The sequence below is a fragment of the Perognathus longimembris genome, chromosome 9 (genome assembly GCF_023159225.1).
Source record: "Perognathus longimembris pacificus isolate PPM17 chromosome 9, ASM2315922v1, whole genome shotgun sequence".
NCBI lineage: Eukaryota > Metazoa > Chordata > Mammalia > Rodentia > Heteromyidae > Perognathus > Perognathus longimembris.
Window position 1 is genome coordinate 9649441 of NC_063169.1, and position 24165 is coordinate 9673605.

The following is a 24165-nucleotide window of genomic DNA, read 5'->3' on the forward strand; positions in this document are numbered from 1 at the left end:
CAGCCATCTTCCAGTCCACATGCAAAAGGCTGAGCATAGGCAGTTTGGCGTTTTGGTCAAACCATAATGAAAAGTTCACCTAATCAGTGAATATAGACAAAGCACCAATTCACTATTAGCATAGCATTAGGTGCTTAGCCACAAGTAGTTTGACACAATAAGTCATGTTTAGTACATATTTAAGACTTCCATTCACAAATTCTTGGCATCATTGAGTTCCACAGTATTTATTGCTCTGCGACCTGAGGTTTGTGTTGTCTCTCTTTTAGTCCTAAGAGCACTGTTTTGAGTTCTCCAGGCTTTGGTGGACTTTCAGGTCTTGTCAGGTGGGGCCGGTAGTAACTGTGCACCACTTGGGCACTGGCACACATGGCCAGGAGGCTGGCCGCTGCCATTTTCAGATAACTAGGCCAGGACATGCCCGCAGGCATGGTGAAAGGCTGGCAGGAGGGAAAAGGGGCAGTGTTAGAAGGTTCTAGACCCACGATCCGCCCCACAGCTATAGGGGCTCGGGGTGCTCTCCTACCCCCACGCACAGAGGCCTGTCTTCTCAGCCATGACACGAGGTCACTGAGAGGACGGATGGTTGGCAGGGGCCAAATGAAACCTTTGGGCCTGGATCGGCCAGGGAGGGGTGTTCCATGTGAAGAACCGCAGGCCCTCTCCCCGCCACCCCGGCCCCCTAGTTTTTTGGGGTTTTTTGGACAGTCCTGGGGCTTGCTCTCAGGGCCTGAGCACTGGGGCTTCCTTTCCTCAAGGCTAGTACTCTACCACGAGTAACAGTAACATCCCCCCCACTCTATATTTCTGTGGCGCTGAGCAATTGAACCCAGCGCTTCATGCATGTTAAGCAAGCACTCTACCGCTAAGCCACATTCCCAGCCAGCGAGGAGGATTGTGTTGTTGTTTTTATGACCTACCTGCTCTTCATTATCCCAGCATGATGTTCTCCGTGGCTGTAAACCATAGAGCTATATGCACAGGAAAATCAGACCTGACCTGAAACCTCCAGAGTTGTCAACCAAAACAAGTCTCTCTGATTTTCAAGTTGACCATTTATATTGGTCGTGCGATTTGCATGCTGAGGACACAGATTCCATCCTGAACCCTAAGAAGCAGCTCCTCACGCTGACAATAATGCTGATATCTAATGTGAGGTTAACTCCAGGACACTGAGCCTCCAACAACCAGTCTAAGGATGTCTGGACTTTGGCGGTGTCTGGGGCCTCCATCCTGTGGCTCTTGCCTCATGAGTCCAAGCATCCATGCATATGATAGGCATGGACAAAACTCACTACTACACCAGTGGATTGTAGGTCAGAAACATGGTTTTGTTCTAAGCATGAGTCCTGCCTACAGGTCACAGAGGGGCTTAGTTTGTGTGTTGGATTGTTTGGTACTTGTGCTTGAATTTTCACGGCTGATTTGCTCATGATTGGGTCCCTACCATGGGAGCCTCATGTTGAGTCTTGCCTTTTGTAGGCCATTGGAGATTAGAGTTTCCCAGGTTTGTCTGCTTGGGCTCATGAACCCCGAATCCTCAGACCTCAGCCTTCTGAGTTGCCAGGATTATAGGTTGAAGCCCCAGGCATCTGGCTTTGGACGGGGTATTGAAACAATGCCCATGCTTAGGAGATAATGGAGACACAGTGCCTAATGATTTTAGGCTGCACAACCCAGGAGAACCCATTCATGCCCTCAAGTCCTTCTGTGCCAACCCAGAGTGCCCACGCAGGTGACTCGAATAGGGGGACAGTAGCTGTTCTTTGACTCCGGTCTCCCCTGCAGCTTCTTTGCCTTTTGGCTGACCCTGTGTCACTTCTCAAACCTTTGTCAGCTGTCAGTTCATATCTAGGCCCTTTTCCCAGCTGGCCCCTGCCCAGCACTTAAAAATCTCGCAACTTCTCTGAGTTTCTCTCTAGGACTACTTACGAGTTGACGAGCAAAGTGGACAATGGGACTGAAGGCAAATGAGGAATCAAAGAGTTATTTTCCGGGCTGGGGATATGGCCTAGTGGCAAGAGTGCTTGCTTCCTATACATGAGGCCCTGGATTCAATTCCTCAGCACCACATATACAGTAAACAGCCAGGAGTGGCGCTGTGGCTCAAGTGGCAGAGTGCTAGCCTTGAGCAAAAAGAAGCCAGGGACAGTGCTCAGGCCCTGAGTCCAAGCCACAGGACTGGACAAAAAAAAAGAGGTATTTTCCCTCTGAAGCAACTCTTTGAAGCAAATGATTCTTGAAATCTGAGCGTGCCAGTGAAGTCCTGGAAACAAAATGATCAGATGGGAGCAACGAAGCCCTCAGGAGACATACCCAGAGCTCTGGTCTGACTCCACACAGGGCCTGGCTCACAGGACATCATGATTTCGGCAACTGTGGGCAGAATGAGGACAAGTAGATGAAGTTAGTCTTGGCCCTTCTGAAAATGGTAAGCAGGCCACACTGGATAGAGATCCCATTTGGGACTGGCCAGTGTGAAAAGACTGTGAACCTAAGATCAGATGAAAGCAGAAGGAGGAGCAGCAATGTGAGGGATAAAACCTGCCTGTGCCAGGTCTCGCTTACCCGACTCTGGTCAAGTGCACACACTTCTGCAGAAGTGACATTTGCCTTGTGGAGATTCTAGAATTTGTATCCCATTCTGTCGTGACTTCAATACATCCCAACAATTCATGGTTCCCAACAATTTGACGAAATGATAACTAACTGTATGTCCCTTTATGTTTCACTGCGATGCAATGAAATTCGCAAATGTCCGATGGGTTGCAGGAACATGTATATGCTTTATCTACTAATGTAAGTAAAAACAGTAAAACCCTGCAAAGGCTGACTGTTGGCTGGGGCACATCTGCACCAAGCTGATGACAACCAATGCTGCAGGAAGCAGATGGATGGAAGGTAACATCTGTCTGGTTCCACGAGCACATCTAGTTCTAGTTTATGAGGCATTGGAGGGGAGAGGCAGTCCAACAGGCCCTCCTTTCACTCCCCTGCTGCTTCTGCTCTTCCACATCAATGCTGTCCTTTGAATTGAGCCTGATCCACGTGGATAAAATACACAGTCTATAAAAATAGAGTCAGGATTTGGAAGTTAGTCATAGGTAGTGATAATACAGGTCTCTAGGAAGCCAACTGATTGGAGCAGGATGCTAAATAAATGTGCCTGTTTCCACCCACCTCTCAGCCTAAACCCAAGGGCAGTGCCCTAAAGGACACATGTTCAGGTCAGAGTCAGGCCCAGCATCTTGGCCACACTGCTAGCGCCCCCTCCTCCCTCCCGGCTGCACTGGGGCCAGCAGGGCCTCCTCATGCTGGGAAACAGGAGTGGGGCTGGCTGTGGGCCTGGCTGACAGGGTGGCCAGGGAGGAGAAAGAGCGCTGTGCTTCTAACACTGCAATGCAGCACCTGTGATTGACCTGAGACTCAGCCGCTGCTACCTCAGCCCCAGGAACCCCACAGCTGGCCCCTGGGCCTTAGAAACGGTCTCCCTGCACACTGAGCAGCCTCTGCTCTGGACAGCCCTCCACTGTGCCCCTCATGACTCCCGGCTGCCTCCCCATGGTCACCGGGCTGCTGAGTTCACACAGCCCAAACTGATGGCCACCTCTGAAGTCTCTCAGCTCAGCCGCCAGAAACCCAATGTCCCAGGGAAGAGCTGGCACCGCCCCCTCGGTCCTCAATGCCCCTTCCCCTTTGCCTGCACACAGCCTTGGCTCAAGGCAGACAAGAGATCCAAGCAGCACTGCATTTTGTTTTGTTTTGTTTTGTTTTGTTTTTTGCCCTCTCCCAACCCTGGGTTAGGATGAGGTTCCATCGCGCAGATGCAGAGCTGGTAACAGCTGTGTACTGTAAATGTGTTACTACCCACAGAGCCCATGTCCCTCAAATATTCTTGGCCCTGCCTCAGACACAGCTGTGCCCACACAAGGCTGTACACTTGGCCACTGCGCTGACCTTAACCTGCTCCCTGCACACCAGGGCCTTCCCCCCACTTCCTCTAGGGCGCTGTGAGCCTCCTCCCCTCAGGACCACGGGCTCTGCGGAGTCAGCTGGTGGAGCTCATGGTTCTCAAATCGGGCACTGAGTTAGTGCCTTGAATGATGCAACTGAAAGCAATAACAATAACTATTTATTAAAATATATTGAAAGGTACATAACACGAAGGTGAAAAAAAGACAAAAACGGATGTCTTTCAAGGGAGGGAAAGGATTTCTCTAAGTGTTTGAGCCGGCGCTCAGTGGTGCTCTGGACTTCCTGAGTCCACAACCCAAATTGTGCCCCCAGAGTTAGTGGAAGCACACTGGGGTGCATGTGCTGCAGCTAAGTTGCCCTCTCCACATAAAGGTGGGTCCATATCAGAAAAGATCTGCAGAGCCTGTGGGATCTCTGGCACTGCGAGGACAGCAACAAGTTGGAGTCCATTTGTCCTAAGTGTCAGGGGCAACGTGGAGCTGAATGGTGTGGCCTTGCTCTTCACACATCCGCCACTGGAGGAAGGGGGTTTTCGGCACAAGCATTGCTCAGAGACAGCTCCTGATGCCACAGCACTGTGTCTTGTGCTCGTTCCTCCCCTTCCTCCTCTGATGGGAAGGAGTCCAGGGTAGAACTGCTGGACAGCTCGCAGTCGGCAAAGCCGAGTCGAGCTTCTTCGTCCTCAGTCTGAAGGGCTGGAGAGCCTGTCCAGGTTGCAGAGGACACAGACAGCTCCCAGTCAGAAAACCTGAGTCCGAGTTCATCACGTCCTGAGTAAGGTACAGGAGATCCTGTCCCGGTTGCAGACGATGAATTCAGCTCGCAGTCACCACTGCTGTGTCCAGGGTGTTCGTCATTGGATTCAGGTATGGGAGAGCCTGTCTCAGTTGCCGACGATGAGGACAGCTCGCAATCATCATTGCTGATTCCTGGGTGTTCTTCATGTGAGTCAGGTATGGGAGAGCCTGTCTCGGTTGCTGAGGATGAGGACAGCTGGCAGTCACCACTGCTGTGTCCAGGGTGTTCGTCATCGGATTCAGGTATGGTTGAGCCTGTCTCAGTTTCCGACGATGAGGACAGCTCGCGATCATCATTGCTGATTCCTGGGTGTTCTTCATATGAGTCAGGTATGGGAGAGCCTGTCTCGGTTGCTGAGGATGAGGACAGCTGGCAGTCACCACTGCTGTGTCCAGGGTGTTCGTCATCGGATTCAGGTATGGGAGAGCCTGTCCCACTTGCAGAGGAAGAGGACAGCTCGCAGTCACCACTGCTGTGTCCAGGGTGTTCATCATGGGATTCAGGTAGGGGAGAGCCTGTCTCAGTTGAAGAGGACGAGGAGAGCTCGCAGTCAGCACTGCTGTGTTCTGTGTGTTCATCATCGGATTCAGGTATGGGAGAGCCTGACTCGGTTGGAGAGGAGGAGGACAGCTCACAGTCATCTTTGCTGAATCCTGGGTCTTCTTCATGTGACTCTGTTGCAGCAGAGCCTGCGTTGGTTGCAGAGGACAAGTCCTCGTCTAGGAGCCGACCCGATTGTTCGGCTCTTTGATCTTCAGTTTCGTGGGCACTGTGCACCGAGCGCACCCAGCACTTGGCACCTGGGGTTGGCTTGCAGGAGTCACCGCAGTGTCCCCATCCCTGCCATCCTGCTCTGGGCTGCCAGATGCCACCTGCCGGCCTCTCCAGAGGAAGTGCCAGAAGGTTCTTCTGGGTCCAGCTTGGGCGTGGGGTCTGGGGCGTGGGTTGGTCCAGTGTCTGCAGGTGTCCACCAGGCGCTCCCTGCAGGGTCTCCTGGACTCAGAGCCAGTGGAAACTCGCCAACAACAGGAAAACATGGCTCTTTTCTGGCTACCTCAAGGCACCTTTGCGATTTGTGTCTGGAATGTGGCTGCCTGGAGACCTGGGTTCCAAGTTCTCTTTGGTCTTCTGTCAAGGATGAGGTCACTTCCTGGGGTCCTCTTCCTAAGCCTCTTCCTCCAGTGGACCCCACACAGTCCCCCTGTGCTTCTGTATATTGTATATATGTACACAAACTTATGTAAAATGAATATATAGAGATATAGAGTGCTCACAGGTGATCATCTGCAGTAATGTCTCCTTTCATGTGTCAGTCACTGGAAGGCATCTCATCATAATGGGGTTTTGACTGACACAAGAAAAGAGAATTGGGCCCCTGAAACTCCACAGCGTTCTGGTTTCCAGCTCTGTCCTTCACTCCTTTGTGTTATTGGAAATGGAGAAGGAAAGCTGAGAAAACGCTTGTGTTCAAGAAGGTAGTTTGGGAAGTGATTTCAGAAAGCAGCAATGAGAGACCAAGGAGAAGGAAAGAGAGGATGACATCAGGGACGTGCATGTAGAGGGAGTGAAGATGCATTCTAAGAAAATGCCCTTGACCTCCCAGGGAGAGACTGGGAACTCTATGGAGTTTGTCTTGAAATTGTCACTCCAAGAGAGAAAGGACAGTATTCCTCCTGTGACTCCCATCCTCTCAGGTGGAAGGCCTTCACCACCCCACACGTCCCCTTGCAGAATCTCTGTGTGGTGGGCCAGGCTCACCCTCACATGAGTTATTTGCAAACCCCAAAGTTGGCAAAGAGAGTCAGTTAGAAGTCAATGTGGCACCAAAAGGTATTTAATATTGAATGCATGTAAATAGATATCCCAAGAGGTTTCCATTCAACATGTCAGATTAGAAGTACACCCCTTCATTGCTCTCCCCCCAAATCCCAACCCTGCCCTTCCGCTCAAGTTGCTGTCTCCATTTTCATATACATAAATGCATATCTATATATCTATGTATGCATATATATATATGTGTGTGTATATATATATATATATATATACTCCATTGACAGCGGTCACTCTATTGAGTGACTGCAGTGTATTTTCTCTCCATTAATCTCTTCCTCTCTCCTTCCTAACAGCACGTGTATCTGCATCCTCAAGTGGTAGAGTGCCGGCCTTGAGCACAAAAGCTGAATGCACAGCACTGAGTTCCAGCCCTAATACCTGACAAATGGTCACTTCAAAAGGCTCCAGAGAACTAGGAGATCATCAGCTAGAGTTGGCCAACTCCCTGTTCCAGCCTGGGTGCCTTAGGAAATCGGTGTCATTGGAGTGGTGTGTTTGCCTGTGACTACAGTGAATGAACACAAGGTAACAGCCTTATGCCATCTGCTCTGCTCTGGCTGCCTCATCTCACCAGCACCTCCTGGCTAAAAGTTCAGACCATTTCATGAGTTCCTGGGCTCCCTCTACTGGTTGAAGATTAAGGGGAGACTACCCTTAGAAAACCCATCAAATTCCTCACTGTCTTCAGTGAATAATTAGAAGAACTAGAAAGAAAGAGAAAACATAGATTCAAAAAATAAATCCAGGATATTCTTCATAATTCAGCTTTGAATAGCCTGAAAATGTCTGTATTAGCCTCCACATGGGTAGGACCTGAGGAATTACGCTTTCACTAGACCAGTGTCTACTGCAGAAGAGAAGCTATTTGGCTCTAAATTGAAGGACTCTGCTTGTAAACCATGAACTGAGATTTCTCCAGTTGGGTAGAGAAACAAATAATCCGTGGAAGGAGACCGCAAGCACAAACCTTCAGGTAAAGAAGCAAATGCCATCAGTGAAGCAATGTTCCCTTTCCTTTCTCTCCTGTCCTTGCTATCCTCTTCCTTGCTCCCCCATCGTGTCCTGTCCCATTGTCTTGTCCTGTTCTATCTTCACTTCTCCTCTTCTTCCCTTATCCTATCCTGTCCTATCTGCTGTCAGTACTGAAACTTCACAGCACTAATACTGTACCACACCCCAAACGCTTTGCTTTTATTAACTCTTACTTTGAGATAGTTTCAGGATAATTGTGCCCCAGCTCCCTCCATTCTCCATTCTCCTTGCTCCCTATCCTGTGTAGATGGGACAGAAAAATCAACTCCTAGGGCCATTCTGGAACAATTTTTCTTCCAGCACAAGACCCAAGGTCATGCTCAGTACATCTTTTGTGAAATCACAGTGATGACAAGTTTGCATCTAGGCCTCAGGAAACTGGGTTGTGTTATCTAGTTTGTCAGAAAGATTTGAATCCAGAGTAGAAGACTCTAAGAATGAATTATCAGTGCCTGAGTGAATTATCTCTGAAGGACTTGAGGGCTAGTTCAGCCTCTCTAGGGTGGGTCTAGGGTGGGGACCAGTGGATGAGCTGAGGGAGAATATAAAACACAGAGCTCGGGATCTTCACCTCTACAGCCAGCTACTTGGACTTGCTCCGTGCTGAGTTAAGCCAGGGTAAAGGACAACATGGACACGTGCTCTCTCAGCATGGGAGCATTGTGGACCGAGCCTGAAAATTTCAGTGCTCCGTTGGTTTTGTACCTGGAAGAGGAGCAGGAGGAGGAGATTTTCGGTAGGTGACCCCAGTGCCATCTGTTGTCTTCACCCTATCCATCTCTCCCTGTGCTCCCTCTTTGATCCATACTAGGCCCCCACCATCGGGGCACCTGACCCCCAGTTCTGTTGGGGTTTTTCCCGTTCTTCTGTCCTCTTCTGTTCCTAGGGCAGGAGGACAGATACCTTCGCTGCATGGAGGAGCACAGCCACACCCTCATTCAGCTGGAGCCCTGGTTCACCGTCACAGGCCACACTCGAGTCACCGTGGTGGGGCCCCCAAGGGCCAGGCAATGGCTGATGGGCATGATATGGCTTTTGGAGCACAAGGACTTTCACTATCGAGCTCGAGGTAAGTGTCTATGACCTAGTTTGCAGTCAAAGCCTTGCTGCTCATACATGGCATCTTAAAGACTTGGACTGCTCAGGAACCTGAGAATCACATGTTCCCAAGCCCCCTGGAGGGCAGAGGCCCAGGGTTAACCATATTTGGAATCAAGTCATTGAGAGAGAAAGTGGGGAGGGGACATACGAATGGGGCCCCATGGGATGGGCTGGAATATCTCCTACCCCTCCCTTCGTTCCCTTCCATCCCCACAGGCTTCTTGACTGGGCTCCTAGACTCTGACCATTCTTCTCCCTGCCCAGGCTACCAGATGCTGCAAAGTGTCCGGAGCCAGCCACTAACCACAAAAGACTTGGCCGCCTGCCTCTGTGTGCAGCTGGACTCCTTGGTGGTGAAAGGCTACCAGGACAAGTGATTCACTTTCCTCAGGCTTCCTCCAGCCAAGTGCTTGCTTGCCTTGGGCTTCCGTGGGCTTCTGTGCACTTCTGTGTCCCTGGAGGACCAGCCTGCTCTGAACAGCTCAGTGAAGACATGGCGCAGACAGTGGTGGAGGGTGACATTTTTGGCTGTGTTGTCTCCCCCGGGAAGTCTAGGCACATAGGTGAGAGGCGTCTTCTAAAGTGTGTATTCTGCTGGTGAAGGAGATCCAGAAACACCCGTGGTGCAATCTGCATTGCCTCGAGTTCACTCCCTCTCCCCCTCTTTGTTTCTCACAAGCTTCTCCAGTGCACTCATTTCCCCCACAATCCCTCCCAACGTCTAACAAACACAGTCTCTTTCAAGAGACCTCAGATTTTCACATTTCCAGATTGTTTATACATGTTTCCGTTTGCAGTCGTGAATCATGTTGTGCTCTTGTCTCCGGAATCAGTGTGCTCCCCAAACGGGGAAATCCTGGCAAAAATGTCACTTTACCGGCCATCTCCAAGCCTCCTGTTCAACTAGACACAGTGACTCTCTACCTACCAACTGGAATAAAAATAACTAAGAAGTATGCGTGGTGGATGAGGCCTCTAATCCTAGCTTCTTAGGTTGGTGTATGAAGGCAGCCCATGCAGGAATATTTGGGAGACTCTTATCTCTAATGAGCCAGCACAAAGCTTGAAAGGGAAGTATGGCTCAGGAGGTAGAGTGCCAGTCTTCAAGGGAAAATAGCCGAGCCAAGGCCCAGGCTATGAGTTCAAGCACAAGTACTGCCTTCACCCCACCCCACACCCCACCCCACCCCAAATCAAAAAGCTTTAGGCTGTCAGGGAACTGGCTGGTCACCAGTCCACTGATGAATCTGGGGGAAGTGGCACAGCTGTAGCTTGGATCACCAAGTTTGAGATGGGGGAACCCACTGTCCGCGCCTGGGTGCCCTGGGACACACGTGTCCAGGAGTGTGTGTTTGCATGTGACTGCAGGAATGAACATGAGGGAAAAGCCTTAGGCCACCCGCTCTACCCTGGCTGCCCCCTCTCATCAGCACCTCAAGGCTAAAAGGTCAGAATATTTAGGAAGTCCCCGGGCTTCCTCTAGTGTTGGGAAATAAAGTCGAGAGTCTTTCACTCTTTCTGTAAAGGATCGTTGATGGGTTTTGTGTGTGGATGTTACCGGGTTCTTCAACTCGGGGCCCTGAACTCTCCCTTGAGCCACAGTCGCAGTTGCAGTTTGTGCAGGTTCCTTGGAGATAGGAGTCTCACAGGGGTCTCTGCCCAGCCTGGCTGGGAACCTTGATTCTCACCCTTCCCCTTCCGAGTTAGCCAGGCTTGGAGGTGAAGAGGTGAGTACCACGGGCCCTGGTTTTCCCTTCAAGTATTAAACTTGTGTCAGCGGGATCCTCTCTTCTAAACACTTTCTCCCACTTCTCCCTAAACGTCACAGATTACAGAGAAGCTCTTCCTGGAGAGGAACTTAGTCAGCAGGGAAGATTCTAATAATGGAGGAAATCCTCCCAGAGATTTTTGGTCTTTGAGAATTCCTAAATGCCGGGGAAGGGACATGAGGGAATCCCTGCACTTAGAGCCTAAAGAAAGGAAAGAAGAAAGATGAAGAGTGTGAGACCAGCCTTGGCTATGGACAGGCAGGATATTCTTCCTCTCTCTGTCTCTCTCTCTCTCTCTCTCTCTCTCTCTCTCTCTCTCTCTCTCCTTTCTCTCCCTTGCTCTCTCTCTCTATCAAAAAAGAAATCAGATTTTATGGGTTACACATGTAATCCTAGCAAATAAAGAGTTAGCTCGGAAACCTCTTCATTTGAAGACAGCAGCTCAATAAAGTTGACATAAGAAACACACAGAAGATGTTCTTATCTGTTATGACCTGTTTTGTGAGAAACAAGAAGGCACTGGGACCCATCTCCACTGTGAAGAACAGTGCTGTGCAGTCTTCCAGGTAGAAGCCGAGCTGCTTACCTTCAGCCAGGCTCACACACCCTCTGGGAAGGATGGAAGGAAGGCAGGCAGTGGTCGACTTCCTCTTCCTCTTTCTGTGGCCACTTGAACAAGTCCTGTGTGAGGGATGAGTCTAGGGGCGGGCCATGTAGGGGACACCGCAGTGATCTTCCTGCTTGGCTCTGTTCTGATGAGAGCCCACAGCTGGCCACGCCCACATCCTGGACCTCAGCATCCTCTCCTAGTTTCACTGCAGGCACACATGGGGAAAGCAATGTCATTGACTCATCTTCACAGGGCCTTAGCTGTAAGCATAGGGGTACATTCACTCCTTCTCTCTGGAAATCTGTCCTGGGAACAACCCTACCTTTCCTGTCTCCATGCACCTCGAGCCTTTGGGAAAAAGACATTTGGAATGGGAATGGGGAAGGACATGAAGTTGGGTACAGTTACATCGCAGCAGCTCAGCTCAGGTCCCACCTCTGTGCTTCCCCGGTGTCGGTGCTGAGACTCCAGCGTGGCCACTCCAGAGAAGTTTCTGAGGCTTGAGCTTCTGCAGCATGGAGAAGGGACTCCATTCCAGGTGCTCAGAAGCCTCTCCAGGTGCCCACATGGTCCAGTCCCAGTTCCTAAAGAATACCAGAACAGTTCGCTTGGAGGCAGGGCTGCTAGAAAGGATGTTTGGGGAGCATGGGAATGGGAGGGGCTTGCGAGGTCCTCCTACCCATACCCCATTGGCTCTGGGCAATAGCAGAGCCAGCCTGTCCTGCTGCTAGGGCCCCAAGATGTGTCCCCTGGTGGCCCGGCCTCCATTTTCCCACCACCATCTCCACTGCCTTTCTCCCCATACAGGCAAGGATGGAGATCTCGTGCCCCATGGTGAGTGTATGTGCGTGTGAATCATTAGGCCCCTGGAGGAGATGCGGAGATCCTGGTGTTTGCGCGGCTTTATCATCAGCAAGACATAGCTGAGATGACCATGAGATTGGCCAGCCACTTCTGCCAGCTCTCCCTGCAAAGTAAGCTGCCCTCCGGGAGGGTGACCCAGGCAAACTCGAGTCCCTAGGGGAGATCTGGGGCTTCCTGGCATTCAGGGCAGTTGTCTGGCCCTCCCAGCCAGGCTGGAAAAGGCTTTCAGGAACTCAAGGGATCTACAAAGTCTCCTGGCCCCTGTGTTCTGGGGAGGCTTCCCGCTGGGGTCACTGTACTGGGATGGAGGGGTTCAGGACACAGGAGCAGCCTCCTCCCACAGCTGTCCTTACAGGTGCAGGGGCGGCCTTGTTCAAGGAGGCTGAGGCCCAGCAACTTCCAGATGCTGATTTGGAGGCCAGGAGCCAGCCATCCCTGAACGAGGTGCAGGAGGAGGGGTGCTGAGGGCTCTGGGGGACATCTCCACCCCAATGAGAGCTAGGTGGGTTCAAGTGGAAATTTCCAGAGACTCATTCCTTCTGGAGCAGGCAGCGGTGGGGAGAATGGGGTGCTGGATGTTTTGTAGTACCTCTAGGAATGCAACAAAGCAGGAATGTGAACAGTTCTCACAAACAGCAGGCGGTCCCCAAGGCTTCCTCCAGCACTGAGGGTCCCGGGAGCCTCTCCTGAGGCGGGTGGAGCCCCTTTACTTGCTGACCGCAACAGTTACGGGCTGTCCAGACCATCTTGCCTGTGCCAGGACGTCAAGGCCCACTGAGTCAGTCTTTACTGGAAAGCGTTCCAAGCTACCAGGACTCTCCAGAAGGTGACAGGGTGGAAAACCTGTTTACCATCCTCCTTTTGTGTGTGGTCACCCTGGGCTTGCAAAGTCCCCCAGGGACGACAACGATAGAGCCACCCGACTCAACGGTCTATTCTAGTACCGAGTTTGAACTCAGGGTCTGGGTGCTCCCCTCAGCTTGTCCTCTTCAAGCCTGGGACGCTACTACCTGAGCCACAACTTCCATTTGAACACAGCTGAGCTTTGGCTGGCTCACTGCAGAGACAAGCCTCAAGGTCTTTTCTGCCCCTGCTGGCTTCCTATTGTGATGCTCAGCTCTCTGCCTCCTGAGCAGCTAGGATCCCCTGTGGGAGCCGCGGGGCATCAGGCTGCTGCCAGACACCTGCCAGAGGAGGGAGCTGTAGGAGAGCTGGGCTGTGCTGCAGTGATCTCAAGCCTCGCCCAGGTCACCTGAGGTCCTACCAGGCTTCAGATGAGGGAAACACAGGCAGGGCAGGCGAGTCTCTCTGGTCACTTCAGCAAGGGAGGAGGGAGTGTCTGGAAGAGACACATTGGGGTCTGCTGGGAGCACTCCTGCTCATTCACGGTCATCTGGAAGCAGCGCCCTTTATGGAAATAACAAGCGTGCCTGCCCGCATCCGTGCTAGTCATTACTGCATTCCTTCACAGCGTACTCAAGCAGTATGTTATGAATTGCCCTTAAGGAAATATAACTACAGGCCATTGGTGTTGTAGATAGGCAATAACATTGTAGATGATATTTAGGAGCTATGTGGGCAGAAGGCCCAAGTGGAAGGGTAGGAAGAGAAGTAAAGGCACAGATATGGAAGTAAGATGAATGTGTGTCCTACAATGCTTGTTTATCAAGTACGAGGCCCTGAGTACAAACTGCAGTCCTACCCAAAAGCAAAGCCTATCCTATTCACCCAGTGCTTTAATGAAAGAGGGGAATCCATGAGTGTTTATGAAAATGGACATGTATGACCTAATTTTACACATTGTGCAAATAACATGTTTGCCAAACCCCCAGCCTTCTGTGTCTGCACTACAAATCAGGTGAGCTATTCAACACTAATTGTTAAACAGCATTGGCAAATAGTCTATGGAGAGAGAGAAAGAGAGGGAGGAAGGAAGGGAGGGAGGAAGGGAGGGAAGAAGGAAGGGAGGAAGGAAGGAACGAAGGAAGGAAGGAAGGAAGGAAGGAAGGAAGGAAGGAAGGAAGGAAGAAAGGAAGGAAGGAAGGAAGGAAGGAAGGAAGGAAGGAAGGAAGGACGACTTGTGAACATTTCTTGGGAGTCCTCGTGAGACGGCGTGTGCCAGTGGGCCAGGAGAGCGACACGGCAGTGAACTTCCTGAGTGGCTCTGCTCTGAGGAGCGCCCACAGTTGGCCCATCCCCCGCTCCCTGACCTCAGCATTCTCTCTGTCTGCAGTTCAACTGCAGCCCCAGCAGAAGAGCAAGGTCAGTTCCTCCTCCAGCCAGGGCCTGAGCTGCACCTCTCAGGTGTGCTGTCCTCCCGTCTCGGGACGCCCACTGGCGGCCCCAGCAGCAGGGGCAGCTGAGCCTTGAATCTTGTTGGGAATCCGCCTGGCTTGTGAGCCCAGTTCCAGCACCTTCTCTGATCCCGCCTCGGGTTGGGTCAGGACGTTGGTGAGGGAGCGAGTCCTCAGACGCTGCGGGACTCCACTCCCCCACACGTGGAAGGGGCTCTGTCTCGGGAGACACGGCCTGGCCAGCTCCGCATCCCTGACATGGGTGTCGTTTGCTTGTTCTTCCTTTGCTATCACGGCTGGAGGTGGCTCTGTCACCTCCATCGTCCGTTGGAGATTCTCAGAAGCTGCACCAGGGCGCGGCTCTCCAGCTGCCATGTTTGGAAGGTGCGTGGCTCTCGTTTGCTGTGTGCACATGAGCTGCAGATCCTCAGCCATCGGGGACTGGGGTTGTCGGGCGGTGGAACACTGTGCACCTGCTCTGTGTTGCCTGCCCTCGGTGAGCGCAGACCACTGAGTTCTTCATTGGAAATATCTTGAGGACTCTGCGTTGGCGCCAGGGTGGAGGGCTGTCGCAGTGTCCCCACACACGGATCTTCCCCTGCTCAGCGTCTGCGCGGTTTGCGTCCATTGTCCTGTCGACGGCCGAGGCCGGGGATGCTGCATGGCCCTTGCTGTCCTCTGTCTGTCCCGCCAGGCTGACGGCGCAGGGAACGGCCAGGTGTCCGGGCTGGGCTGGAGCGTGTGGGCAGCACATGGACGGATGTGGCCCAGTGGACGGCTCAGGGCCCCCTTCTCGTCCCACCCCAGCAAGGTGGAGGGGCGCAGAGCAGGCACACTGGCTCTGCCTGGGGGACCTGCAAGGACAAATCCCCTCTAGGGACCAGAGAGACAGCCGTGCCGGGACTCGGGTCCTCACGGGCTGCTGCAGCCCCCACTGTGCTTCCTGCCATTCTGCTAGCAGTGTGTGCCCAGCACACCTCTGAATCTCTGGCCGTGTAGCTCCAGGACTTCCTGCGTGGAGGAATCGGGGTCACGAGCCGTGAGATGGTGAGGGCTGGGTTTCCGGAGATCGGGTCCCCAGGGGTCCAGCTGCCGGAACTGTCAGAGCCAGGGGTGACGTGGGATGCGTTCCGGCCAGGCCCTGCCCTCGGTGGCCGTCACAGATGTCACTGGCCAGGTGTCAGAACGCGTGGCAGACGGGCGGGGAGGCCCTGGGCGCCCTCGGCCCGCGCTGCCCCCCGCTCCTTCGCGATCCTTCAGGCAATGGGAAGCGACCTTGTGCGGGACTGACTGCCGCTCGCCCCGCTGCCCACGTCTCCCTCGAAGCCATCATGTTCCTGCTGCAGGAAGAGCTCCTGAGCACACCATGGCCATGGCCCGGACTGCAGTCCAGCTTCTGGCCAGCGGAGCCTCTGGTCCTGAGTCCAGCCGTTCAGACACGGACGCTGCCTTCGCCACCCAGGGAGCTTTCCTCCAGGATTGCCCTCTGGCTCTGCCATGCCGTGTGCTGTCGCCTGGCGCTCGCGCGGCCGCAGCCCTGTGGGGACCTCCTCCTCCAGAGACAATCCCACACGTGGAGAAGCTCCAACCTGCACCTCCCTCCGTGGACTCGCTTGCTCACGGGACTCATTTCTCAGCTTCTGGAATTCTAATGCTTCGGTTGCATTTGGGACTCTGGATGGGTGCTGATCACGAGTCAAAGTCCTGGGGATGGGAGAGAAGAAGGAGGGGGTGTCCCTCAGGGAATACATACTGCTGGCTAGAAGACAAAGTATTAAGAGGCAAAGCAAATGGTGGCGTGAGGGGAAGGAGGGAGGCTGGTGAGGAGAGTGAGAGCCATGCTGAGCTCAGCGCTGGGGGAGGGGGTGGGGGCGGCCATGCCACACAGGGTGGCCAGGCAAGGCCTAGGGGACTGCAGCTGGACCTGGAGTGAGATGCACCTGTGTCCTGTGCTGGGGGAAAGGAGGAAATCAGGGGCACCAGAAGTTCCCCCAAACATCCTCCCAGTGTGTTGCTGCTTGTGGTGCTGAGGAGGAAACCCAGGGCCTCACCCTTGCTAGGCAGACGCTCTACCAATGACCAGACCCAGCCATCTCTATAAAGTGCTTTGCTGTCCAGTTGGCCCCCTCCCTGGGAGGAACTTTAGAAGGTGGTTGAAATGCCGTGATGTTGAAGACACTGAGTCCAAGGAGCCATGACCGCAGGCCACTGTGGTCCTTTCCTGCACTCCAAAGCAGTGTGCCTCAGTATGTCCCTGCAGCCCCGCTAGCTGAAAAAAACCCTCTTGCTCATAAGAAAACCCAGATTGAACTACCTCCTAGTCATAAGTATGTGATTGAGGTGAGCTGCCCCATCCAGAGGAGGGCTTCTAATGGGTAGAAAAGAGAGCCTGGGGGGTCGAGAAGCTGGACAGGGTCTGGGGCTTGGCCCTGTGTGGGTTCTGGCCGGGTGTAACAAGGGTCAGGTCCTCAGCAGGCAGACAGGACCCTGTTGGAAATCAGAAACCTGAAGAGAGACTGTCTCTGGACTCAGGGTGAGCCTTCGCAGGACTCACGGTGGCTTCCAAACTTCATCCTATCTCAATCTCATGAGCAGTTAGCATAACAGCTAGGAGACACTGACTCCAGCTGGTCCTTGTCTCTGTTTTTTAATCTAATGCCCGCCCTGAGATTTGAACTCAAGGCCTGGGCAACACCCCTGAGCTTATCTTCCCAAGCTTATAAGTCTTAACCCTTTATCCACAGTGCACACTTCTGGTTTCTTTTTCATAGGGTTGAGATGAGGATCTTGAAGGCTTCCCCGCCTGGGCTGCTCAGGGCTCCTGATCCTCAGATCTCAGCCTCCCCCGTGGCTCGGATTACAATCATGAGCCAGCAGTGCAGGCTTTTCTTCCCTCTCCCCCATCAACAGGTGTGTGTGTGTTTTTAAAGCAGGATTAGACCCAAAGCCAAGCTAAAGAGCAGGCGATGAGGGAGTTTCCATATCCCCTCTCCTGCTCACACGGAGACCCCCATTCTGTGTCCCCCACCAGCCTGGCAGCCCATTTGGACATTTCCTGCGGTTCCTCTGTGTCTCCCTGGCTGAGGAGCTCGTGGGGCTCATCGTCTTCCTCTCCCAGTGCCTTTTGGCTGCTGCTTGTTAGGAAAACGGCGGAAAAAGAACAGGCCGGACTCAGTCTCAACAGGCAAGGACTGTTTATTGAGGGGCAGCGAGGGGCAACAAGCTTCCCCTGGGGTTGGAGCTCCTGATGCCACAGCACTGTGTCTTGTGCTCGTTCCTCCCCTTCCTCCTCTGATGGGAAGGAGTCCAGGGTGGATCCGCTGGACAGCTCGCAGTCGGCAAAGCCGAGTTGAGCTTCTTCATCTTCAGACTGAGGTGCTGGAGAACCTGTTCCGGTTGCAGAGGACAAGGACAGCTCCAAGTCAGAAAAGCTGAGTCTTGGTTCTTCATCTTCTGAATCAGGTATAGGAGATCCTATTCCAGTTGCAGAGGACGAAGAAAACTCGCAGTCAGCATTGCTGAGTCCTGGGTCTTCATCTTCTGATTCAGGTCCAGGAGAGCCTGTGTTGGATGCAGAGGACGAGGACAGCTCCCTGTCTGCAAATCCGAGTCTTGCCTGGTCATCTCCTGATTCAGGTGCAGAAGAGCCTGTCCCGGTGGCAGAGGACAAGTAATCCTCGAGGAGCCGACCTGATTGGTCTGGCTCTTTCATCTTCAGTGCTGCAGTTGGCACCTGGGGTTGGCTTGCAGGAGTCACCGCAGTGTCCCCATCCCTGCTGTCCTGGTCTGGGCTGCCTGGTGCCACTTGCCGGCCTCTCCAGAGGAAGTGCCAGAAGGTTCTTCTGGGTGCAGCTTGGTTGTGGGTGGTGGGTGGGGGGTGCTCCAGTGTCTGCAGGTGTCCACCAGGCGCTCCCTGCAGGGTGTCCTGGAGTCAGAGCCAGGGAACACCGGCCAGCAGCAGAACGCACGGTGCTTCCCTGCCTATCTCGGGCGAGTTCGCCAGTTGTGGCTGGGACTGCAATGGGGCTGTGTGGAGACCTGGATCTCAAGTTCCCTTTGGTCTTCTGTCAAAGCTGAGGTCCCTTCCTGGGGACCTCTTCCTAAGCCTCCTCCTCCAGTTCACCCCACATTGTCCTCATGGGCTTCTGAATGCTCCTCCTAGGACTTTCACTATTTGCAGATCATAGTTTTCTCAATGCACCCCAGCATCCCCGAGAAGGTCTGGGTGCACCAATTCCTCAGTTTCCCGAAGTCCAGGGTGAATTCAGACTATTTAATATCTAGGCTTTGTATGTTGTCGGGTGTGCATGAGTTGCCAAGGCTTAGTTTTGTTATTAATGCAAAAAATTACAGGGAAAATGATGCTAGAACATGATGTGTTTTCCCCCGGTCCGGGGCTTGATCCCTGGGTCTGGGCTGTCCCTGAGCTCTTCAGCTCAAGGCTCGCACTCTGCCACTTGAGCTGCAGCGCCACTTCTGGTTTTCTCGTGGTTATATGGAGAGAAGAGTCTCATCGACTTTCCTGCCTGGGCTGACTTTGAACTGCGATCCTCTGATCTCAGCCTACTGAGTACCTAAGATTGCAGGTGTGAGCCACTCGTGCCTGGCAGGAAGTGATTTACCAGCCTCCACACACACCCAAAATCCCTCCTATTGCAGACACACATTGGGAAATGGAAACACATGTAGAGACAAACGTATGTCCACATGCAGATACATACCAGTGCGAATGTTCAAAATGGTTTGTACCATCTGGTTTTGATTTCCCCTAAGTTCATCTTTTGGGATCTCATCTCCATGATGAATCCTTTGGAAAGAAGGCTTTGTGAGTGGTTCAGTTCATGTGGTGGCATCTACATTAAAGTTAGTGGTTTCATCTAGGCTTTCATCACCAATGGTCAAGAAGTGGGAGGTGGGCCAGGTGCTGGTGGCTGCCACCTGTCATCCTTGGTCCTCAGGGGGCTGAGATATGAAGACTGCACTGCTAAGCCTGCCTGGGCATGAAAGAACCAGAATCTCTTATCTTCACATAAAGAAAGAAAAACATGCTGGAAGTGGAGCTGTCTCTCAACTGGTAGAGCACCAGCCTGGAGAAAGAAAAGTCAGACATCATGCTTCAGACCTGAGTTCACTCCCCAGGGCCAAAACAGACACACATACACATACACACACGCACGCACATGCACACACACGCACACTCACACGCACACACACGCACACAAATGCACACACACACGCACACACACACACACACACAGCAGCAGCAATCGTGGTTATTCCTGGTTTCTTATTGTCTAGGAAATATCACTTTTGTGCCTACCAAAATCACTAATGATTTCCTAGGTATTTTAAGAATTATTAAGTGATGGTTCATTTTTAAAGGCCCTTTGGGAAATGCAGCCTGTGTCTCTCTGACTCTGGCTTACTTAGCTTCATGTAATGTTCTCTAAGTCTTTCCTTTCCCCGTGTCAGTGGCCGCCCACCCTGTCCACCTGCACAAGCCACCGTGTGGGATGGGCACCGGCGCAGCACAGAAGGGCTTGAGGGAGTAGAAAGGACCCTTGAGTTGATGTACTAGAAGATGTTTTTAATCTTTTATTGTTATTATAAAGGTGGTATACAGTTGTAGCATTATGTGAAGAATACATTTCCTTTTGCACCATGTTACCTGTCCATTCAGTCCAGGTTTTCCCTCGCACTACCACCCATGAGTTGTGTGGTTCATTTTCACGATGGTGTCTAGCGAATAGCACTCTGCATTTGTTCACCCTTTGTCCTCCATTTCTGTGCTCCCTTACTCTCCCAAGAGATAAACAAGACCAAAAGAAAAAATTAAAGAAAAAGCCTCTCATGTCCATTTCCTGGAGTTCATTCGGTAAATATATATTATTTTATATGATCAGAAGGACACAGACATTGCACCATTGTGCTCCTCTCCTGAGTATCCTTCTTTGTTCTCACTCTGATGTACTCAGAACAATCTTTAAGCACTGCAACCCCCTTGCATCACCTGAGCATGCAGACTGAACAAGAACCCTCAGTGACTCAGAGCACTGGTGTCGTCCGTCTCTAAACCAGCTACTCGGGGGCTGAGAGTGGAAGTTTGGCACTGGTGAGACAAATCTGAGAGACGCTTAGCTCCATTTACCCTGCAGAGAATGCATGAAGGTGTGGTAAAGCACTGGCCTAAGGGGTAAAGCACTAGCCTTGAGTTAATCAGCTGATCAAGAGCCTGACACCCTCAGAGCAAGCCATAGGATCAGAAAAAGAAATAAATAAAAATCCAAGGGGACACTACAAACAAAAGGACCAAACACTTGGAGGAGTTGGGACTCCTGTGTATTAAAAAATCTGAAATTCCGCACCAAAGGCCACTGTGCCAACATTGAGCTTGGTCACCATTTAACGTCGTAGCAGGGATTTTGGACTCCTGAAGGGAGAGCCACAAGATGGAGGCCTTAGGGAAGAAGTGCAGAGGTGTTGCTGCCCGATAGATGCCCATCAGCCTCCGCCCGGGCTGAATCAGCCTTCTCTGCCGAATTTCCTAAGAACCTTCTAAAATGAACTATCCTGTACTATTTCTTAAAATATACACAGGAAATCACTAGTGATTTTGATAGACCAAAAAGTGCTATTACCTAGACCATGAGGAACCTAGAGAATCCCCAACTCAGACCTGCTTGTGAGCGTGTGTTTGTGCATGTGTGCATATGTGTGTTCGTGTGTGCATGTGCATATGTGGGTGCGTGCGCCCGTGTGTGTGTTTGTGTGTCTGTGCACGCACGCGCGCGGGCCCTGGGGAGTGAACTGGGGTCTGAGGCGTGATGTCTGACCTTGTCTTGTCCAGGCTGCTGCTCTACCATTCGAGACACAGCGGCACTGCGGCGTGTGAACTGCGTTTAGTGAGATACAGAAGAGGAAGTGAGGAGAATCACCTGGCGGAAGTGTGGGGGCGCCTGGGGTGGGAGGGGCCGCTCACCGAAGCCGGCTGGGCACCGTGGAGGACGCGGAGGCAGGGCCGGGCGGACTCGCTGCGGCCTGCGGCCCATTGCTCACCTCCTCGCGGGCTGCGCGGCGGCCCTGGGCGGGGCGTGGCCCGCACGCGGCCTGCACCGCACCTTCCCCGCGATCCGAGGTCAGCGCACACTGGGCCCCTGCCCCTCGGCCAGGACCTCGGGGTCCTCCCGCTCCTTCACCTGCGCCAAGACGGGGACCCGGTCAGGGAGGCGCCTGCGTGGGGGCTTCCGTCCTCCGGAGAGTCTGTTCCCACGGACAGCGCCCGGCCCCTCCCCCAGGCACGCGCAGCCTCCACGCCCTGCACAGTGGGGGCCGCGGGAGGGCGCGCGGGGGAGGCGCCGGCAGGGGCCCCGGGTGCCGCCCCGCGCCGCGGGCACCGACCTGCTTCCCCGCCTGGCCGCCGCGGTCCTCGCGCTCCACGGGGACGACCTGGCGCCGGCGCCGCGGCCGCGCGCACCGCACGCAGGAGCAGAGCCCCCGCAGCCACGCGAGGCAGCTCCGCAGCCGGCTCCGCAGCCGCCCGCTCCAAGCCGCGGGGGCCGAGGCCGGGGGCGCGGCGGGGCCCTCGTGACGCCCGCCGTCCTCCGCGTCCCGCAGGGCGCCGGGGGCGGGGGCCGGGCGGGGCGGGGACGCCCTGGGCAGCAGGCGGATGGACGGGGCCAAGTAGAGGGTGCGCGCGCTGCCCGGCGCGTCCTTCCCCGGGAAGGGGGGCGGCTGCAGGGCAGGCGCGCTGGCTCCGGCGGAGGGGACGCGCGAGGACCAGGGCCCGCCGGGCGCCACGGAGGGGCGCGGGCTCCTCGCGAGGCCTCCCCGCTCCCCGCGCTCGGACTTGCGCTGCTCCAGCATGAGGTAGGCGCCCATGAGCCCGTTGTAGCTCTTGGCGCTCAGGGCCTCGCGCACCTGCTGGGGGTCGTAGCCCAGGGCGGCCATGGCTTCCAGGATGGAGCCGTCGGGGCGCGGGGGGAGGCCGGGCGGCGCCGGCGGCTCCCGCGGCCCCTGCTGCAGCCAGGGGTGCTCCAGCACGCGCCCCAGCGAGGGCCTGCGCGCGGGGTCGGCGGCCACCATGGCGCCCAGCAGGTCCCGGAAGTGGCTGGAGACGTGCGCGGGGAAGCCGAGCTCGCCCCCCAGCATGGCCATCTCCACCTGCGCCGGCGTGTCGCCCCGGAACGGGCAGCGCCCCACCACCGCGGCGTAGAGCAGCACGCCCAGGCTCCACACGTCCGCCTTGGGGCCGTCGTAGCCGCCGGGCCGCAGCAGCTCCGGGGCGCAGAAGGGCAGGGTGCCCCCCGCCGCCAGCAGTTTCTGGCCCGCCCGCACCCGGGCGCCCAAGCCAAAATCACAGAGCTTGGCGTTGCCGTCGGCATCCAGGAGGACGTTCTGCGGCTTCAGGTCGCCGTGCACGATGCCCAGCTCGTGGCAGTGGCTCACGGCGCGCACCACCTGGCGGAAGACGCCGCGGGCCTCGTCCTCCCACAGGCAGCCGACGGTCTGCATCAAATCCAGGAGGTCGCCGCCCTCCGCGTGCTCCAGGACCAGGCACACGGCGTCCGCGGTGTCCACCACCTCGTACAGCTTGATCACGTTGGGGTGCTGCACGGAGCTCAGGAGGTCGATCTCGGTGTGGATGAGCTGGCTGTTCGTGGCCTTGGGGATGATCTTGACGGCCACCAGGGTGTGGGTGACAAGGTGCTGGGCGAGCTTCACCTCCGAGAAGCCACCCTCGCCGATGTCCCCGAGGACTCTGTACTGCGCCCTGAGCAGCTCCTCCTCCGAGGCGCCGCAGGCCCGGGCGCCCAGCCCAGCGCGCTCCTCCTCGCTGGCGCTGGCGGGAGGCATTGGGGAGCAGTGCTTGCCAGGAGCCCCAAGAGGGGAAGGGAGGACAGGGAAAGGCACCAGCTCACCTGGAAACGCTGTGAAAACAAACAGGACAACCAGCAAAATAGCAAGGGATGGAAGACACGAACCCACAAAGGGCAAAACTGGGAGAGCAAACCACCAGCACCACAGCACCTGCAAAGCAGCTAGCTGCGCCCACCCGTCCTGCAGGCCACCGCCCAACAGCCTCCTGCTGTGTGGACCCAATGCTGCCCGGGCCTCTTCCTTCTGTCCACTGCCCCATTGCATCACTGGGGCCCTTGTGAGGTCAGAGCAGGGCGAGGCGGGCCAGCCTGGGGGGACCCCACAGTGTCCCCTCACTTCCTGGCCCCAAAGACCCATTAGGAATGGAAAAGCCCACTCAAGCTTTGTTTACATCGCGTATTGAGATTCATCTTCAATCTGTTAACTTAGAATAGGATGCTGGCACCAGTGGCCCATTCCTGCTAGTCCTTCTTCCTCTGGGAGCTGACATTGGGAGGATGGCAGTTCAATGTCAGCCCGAGCAGAATGGGGGAGACGCCCTATGAACCAAAGGACTCCATGTGGCCCATCCATGTGATGGGAGTCAGGTCCAGCTGCACAGCTGGAACCAAAGCCCATTTCTGAAATGTAGCTAGCGCATAAACAGCTGGAGGTGTGTCAGTTGCACACCTGCCTAGTAAGTACCTGGCACCAGGCCCAAACCAAGTACCATCCCCACCCCCAAATTGCTAGCTTGGTGGAATCACTCTTTTCTGCTTTTGGACATAGCATGATTGCCTTGAGCAAAAAGAAGCCAGGGACAGTGCTCAAGCCCTGAGTTCAAGCCCCAGGACTGGTAAAAGAAAAACAAAACAAAACAAAAAAAAACAGGAAGGCCAGAAAGAAGGAAGTGAACACATTCAGCACTGAATCAAAATGAATAAAAACCACCAACCACAAATTCTGTCAATCGCCCATGCAGTACCCATTCACTTTGAATTCTCTTTGAAAAATGAGGATGTAAGCACATATT

At 54.2% G+C, this 24165-nt stretch overlaps 3 protein-coding genes across 3 annotated transcripts; 1 reads left to right on the forward strand and 2 right to left on the reverse strand.

Moving 5' to 3' along the window:
* Positions 1-227: 227 nt before the first annotated feature.
* On the reverse strand, positions 228-431 carry LOC125357639 (protein BRAWNIN-like). The gene has a single exon (XM_048354590.1). The coding sequence runs from the start codon at positions 429-431 to the stop codon at positions 228-230; it is 204 nt and encodes a 67-aa protein (XP_048210547.1).
* Positions 432-8268: 7837 nt separating this feature from the next.
* On the forward strand, positions 8269-9116 carry LOC125357540 (KH homology domain-containing protein 1-like). Its single transcript, XM_048354517.1, has 3 exons — positions 8269-8374; positions 8525-8707; positions 9004-9116. The coding sequence occupies exons 1-3, from the start codon at positions 8269-8271 to the stop codon at positions 9114-9116; spliced, it is 402 nt and encodes a 133-aa protein (XP_048210474.1).
* Positions 9117-21494: 12378 nt separating this feature from the next.
* On the reverse strand, positions 21495-23129 carry LOC125357541 (sperm motility kinase-like). Its single transcript, XM_048354518.1, has one exon. It carries the CDS (start codon positions 23127-23129, stop codon positions 21495-21497), a length of 1635 nt encoding a protein of 544 aa, XP_048210475.1.
* Positions 23130-24165: the final 1036 nt, after the last annotated feature.

What these genes read in the sequence shown, in the direction of transcription:
- LOC125357639 (XM_048354590.1), bottom strand. Translation starts at nt 431, where the DNA reads ATGCCTGCGGGCATGTCCTGGCCTAGTTATCTGAAAATGGCAGCGGCC.
- LOC125357541 (XM_048354518.1), bottom strand. Translation starts at nt 23,129, where the DNA reads ATGCCTCCCGCCAGCGCCAGCGAGGAGGAGCGCGCTGGGCTGGGCGCC.
- LOC125357540 (XM_048354517.1), top strand. Translation starts at nt 8,269, where the DNA reads ATGGACACGTGCTCTCTCAGCATGGGAGCATTGTGGACCGAGCCTGAA. An exon ending in GCAGGAGGAGGAGATTTTCG is followed by an intron (nt 8,375 to 8,524) that starts GTAGGTGACCCC and finishes TTCTGTTCCTAG; the next exon opens with GGCAGGAGGACAGATACCTT. An exon ending in CTTTCACTATCGAGCTCGAG is followed by an intron (nt 8,708 to 9,003) that starts GTAAGTGTCTAT and finishes CTCCCTGCCCAG; the next exon opens with GCTACCAGATGCTGCAAAGT.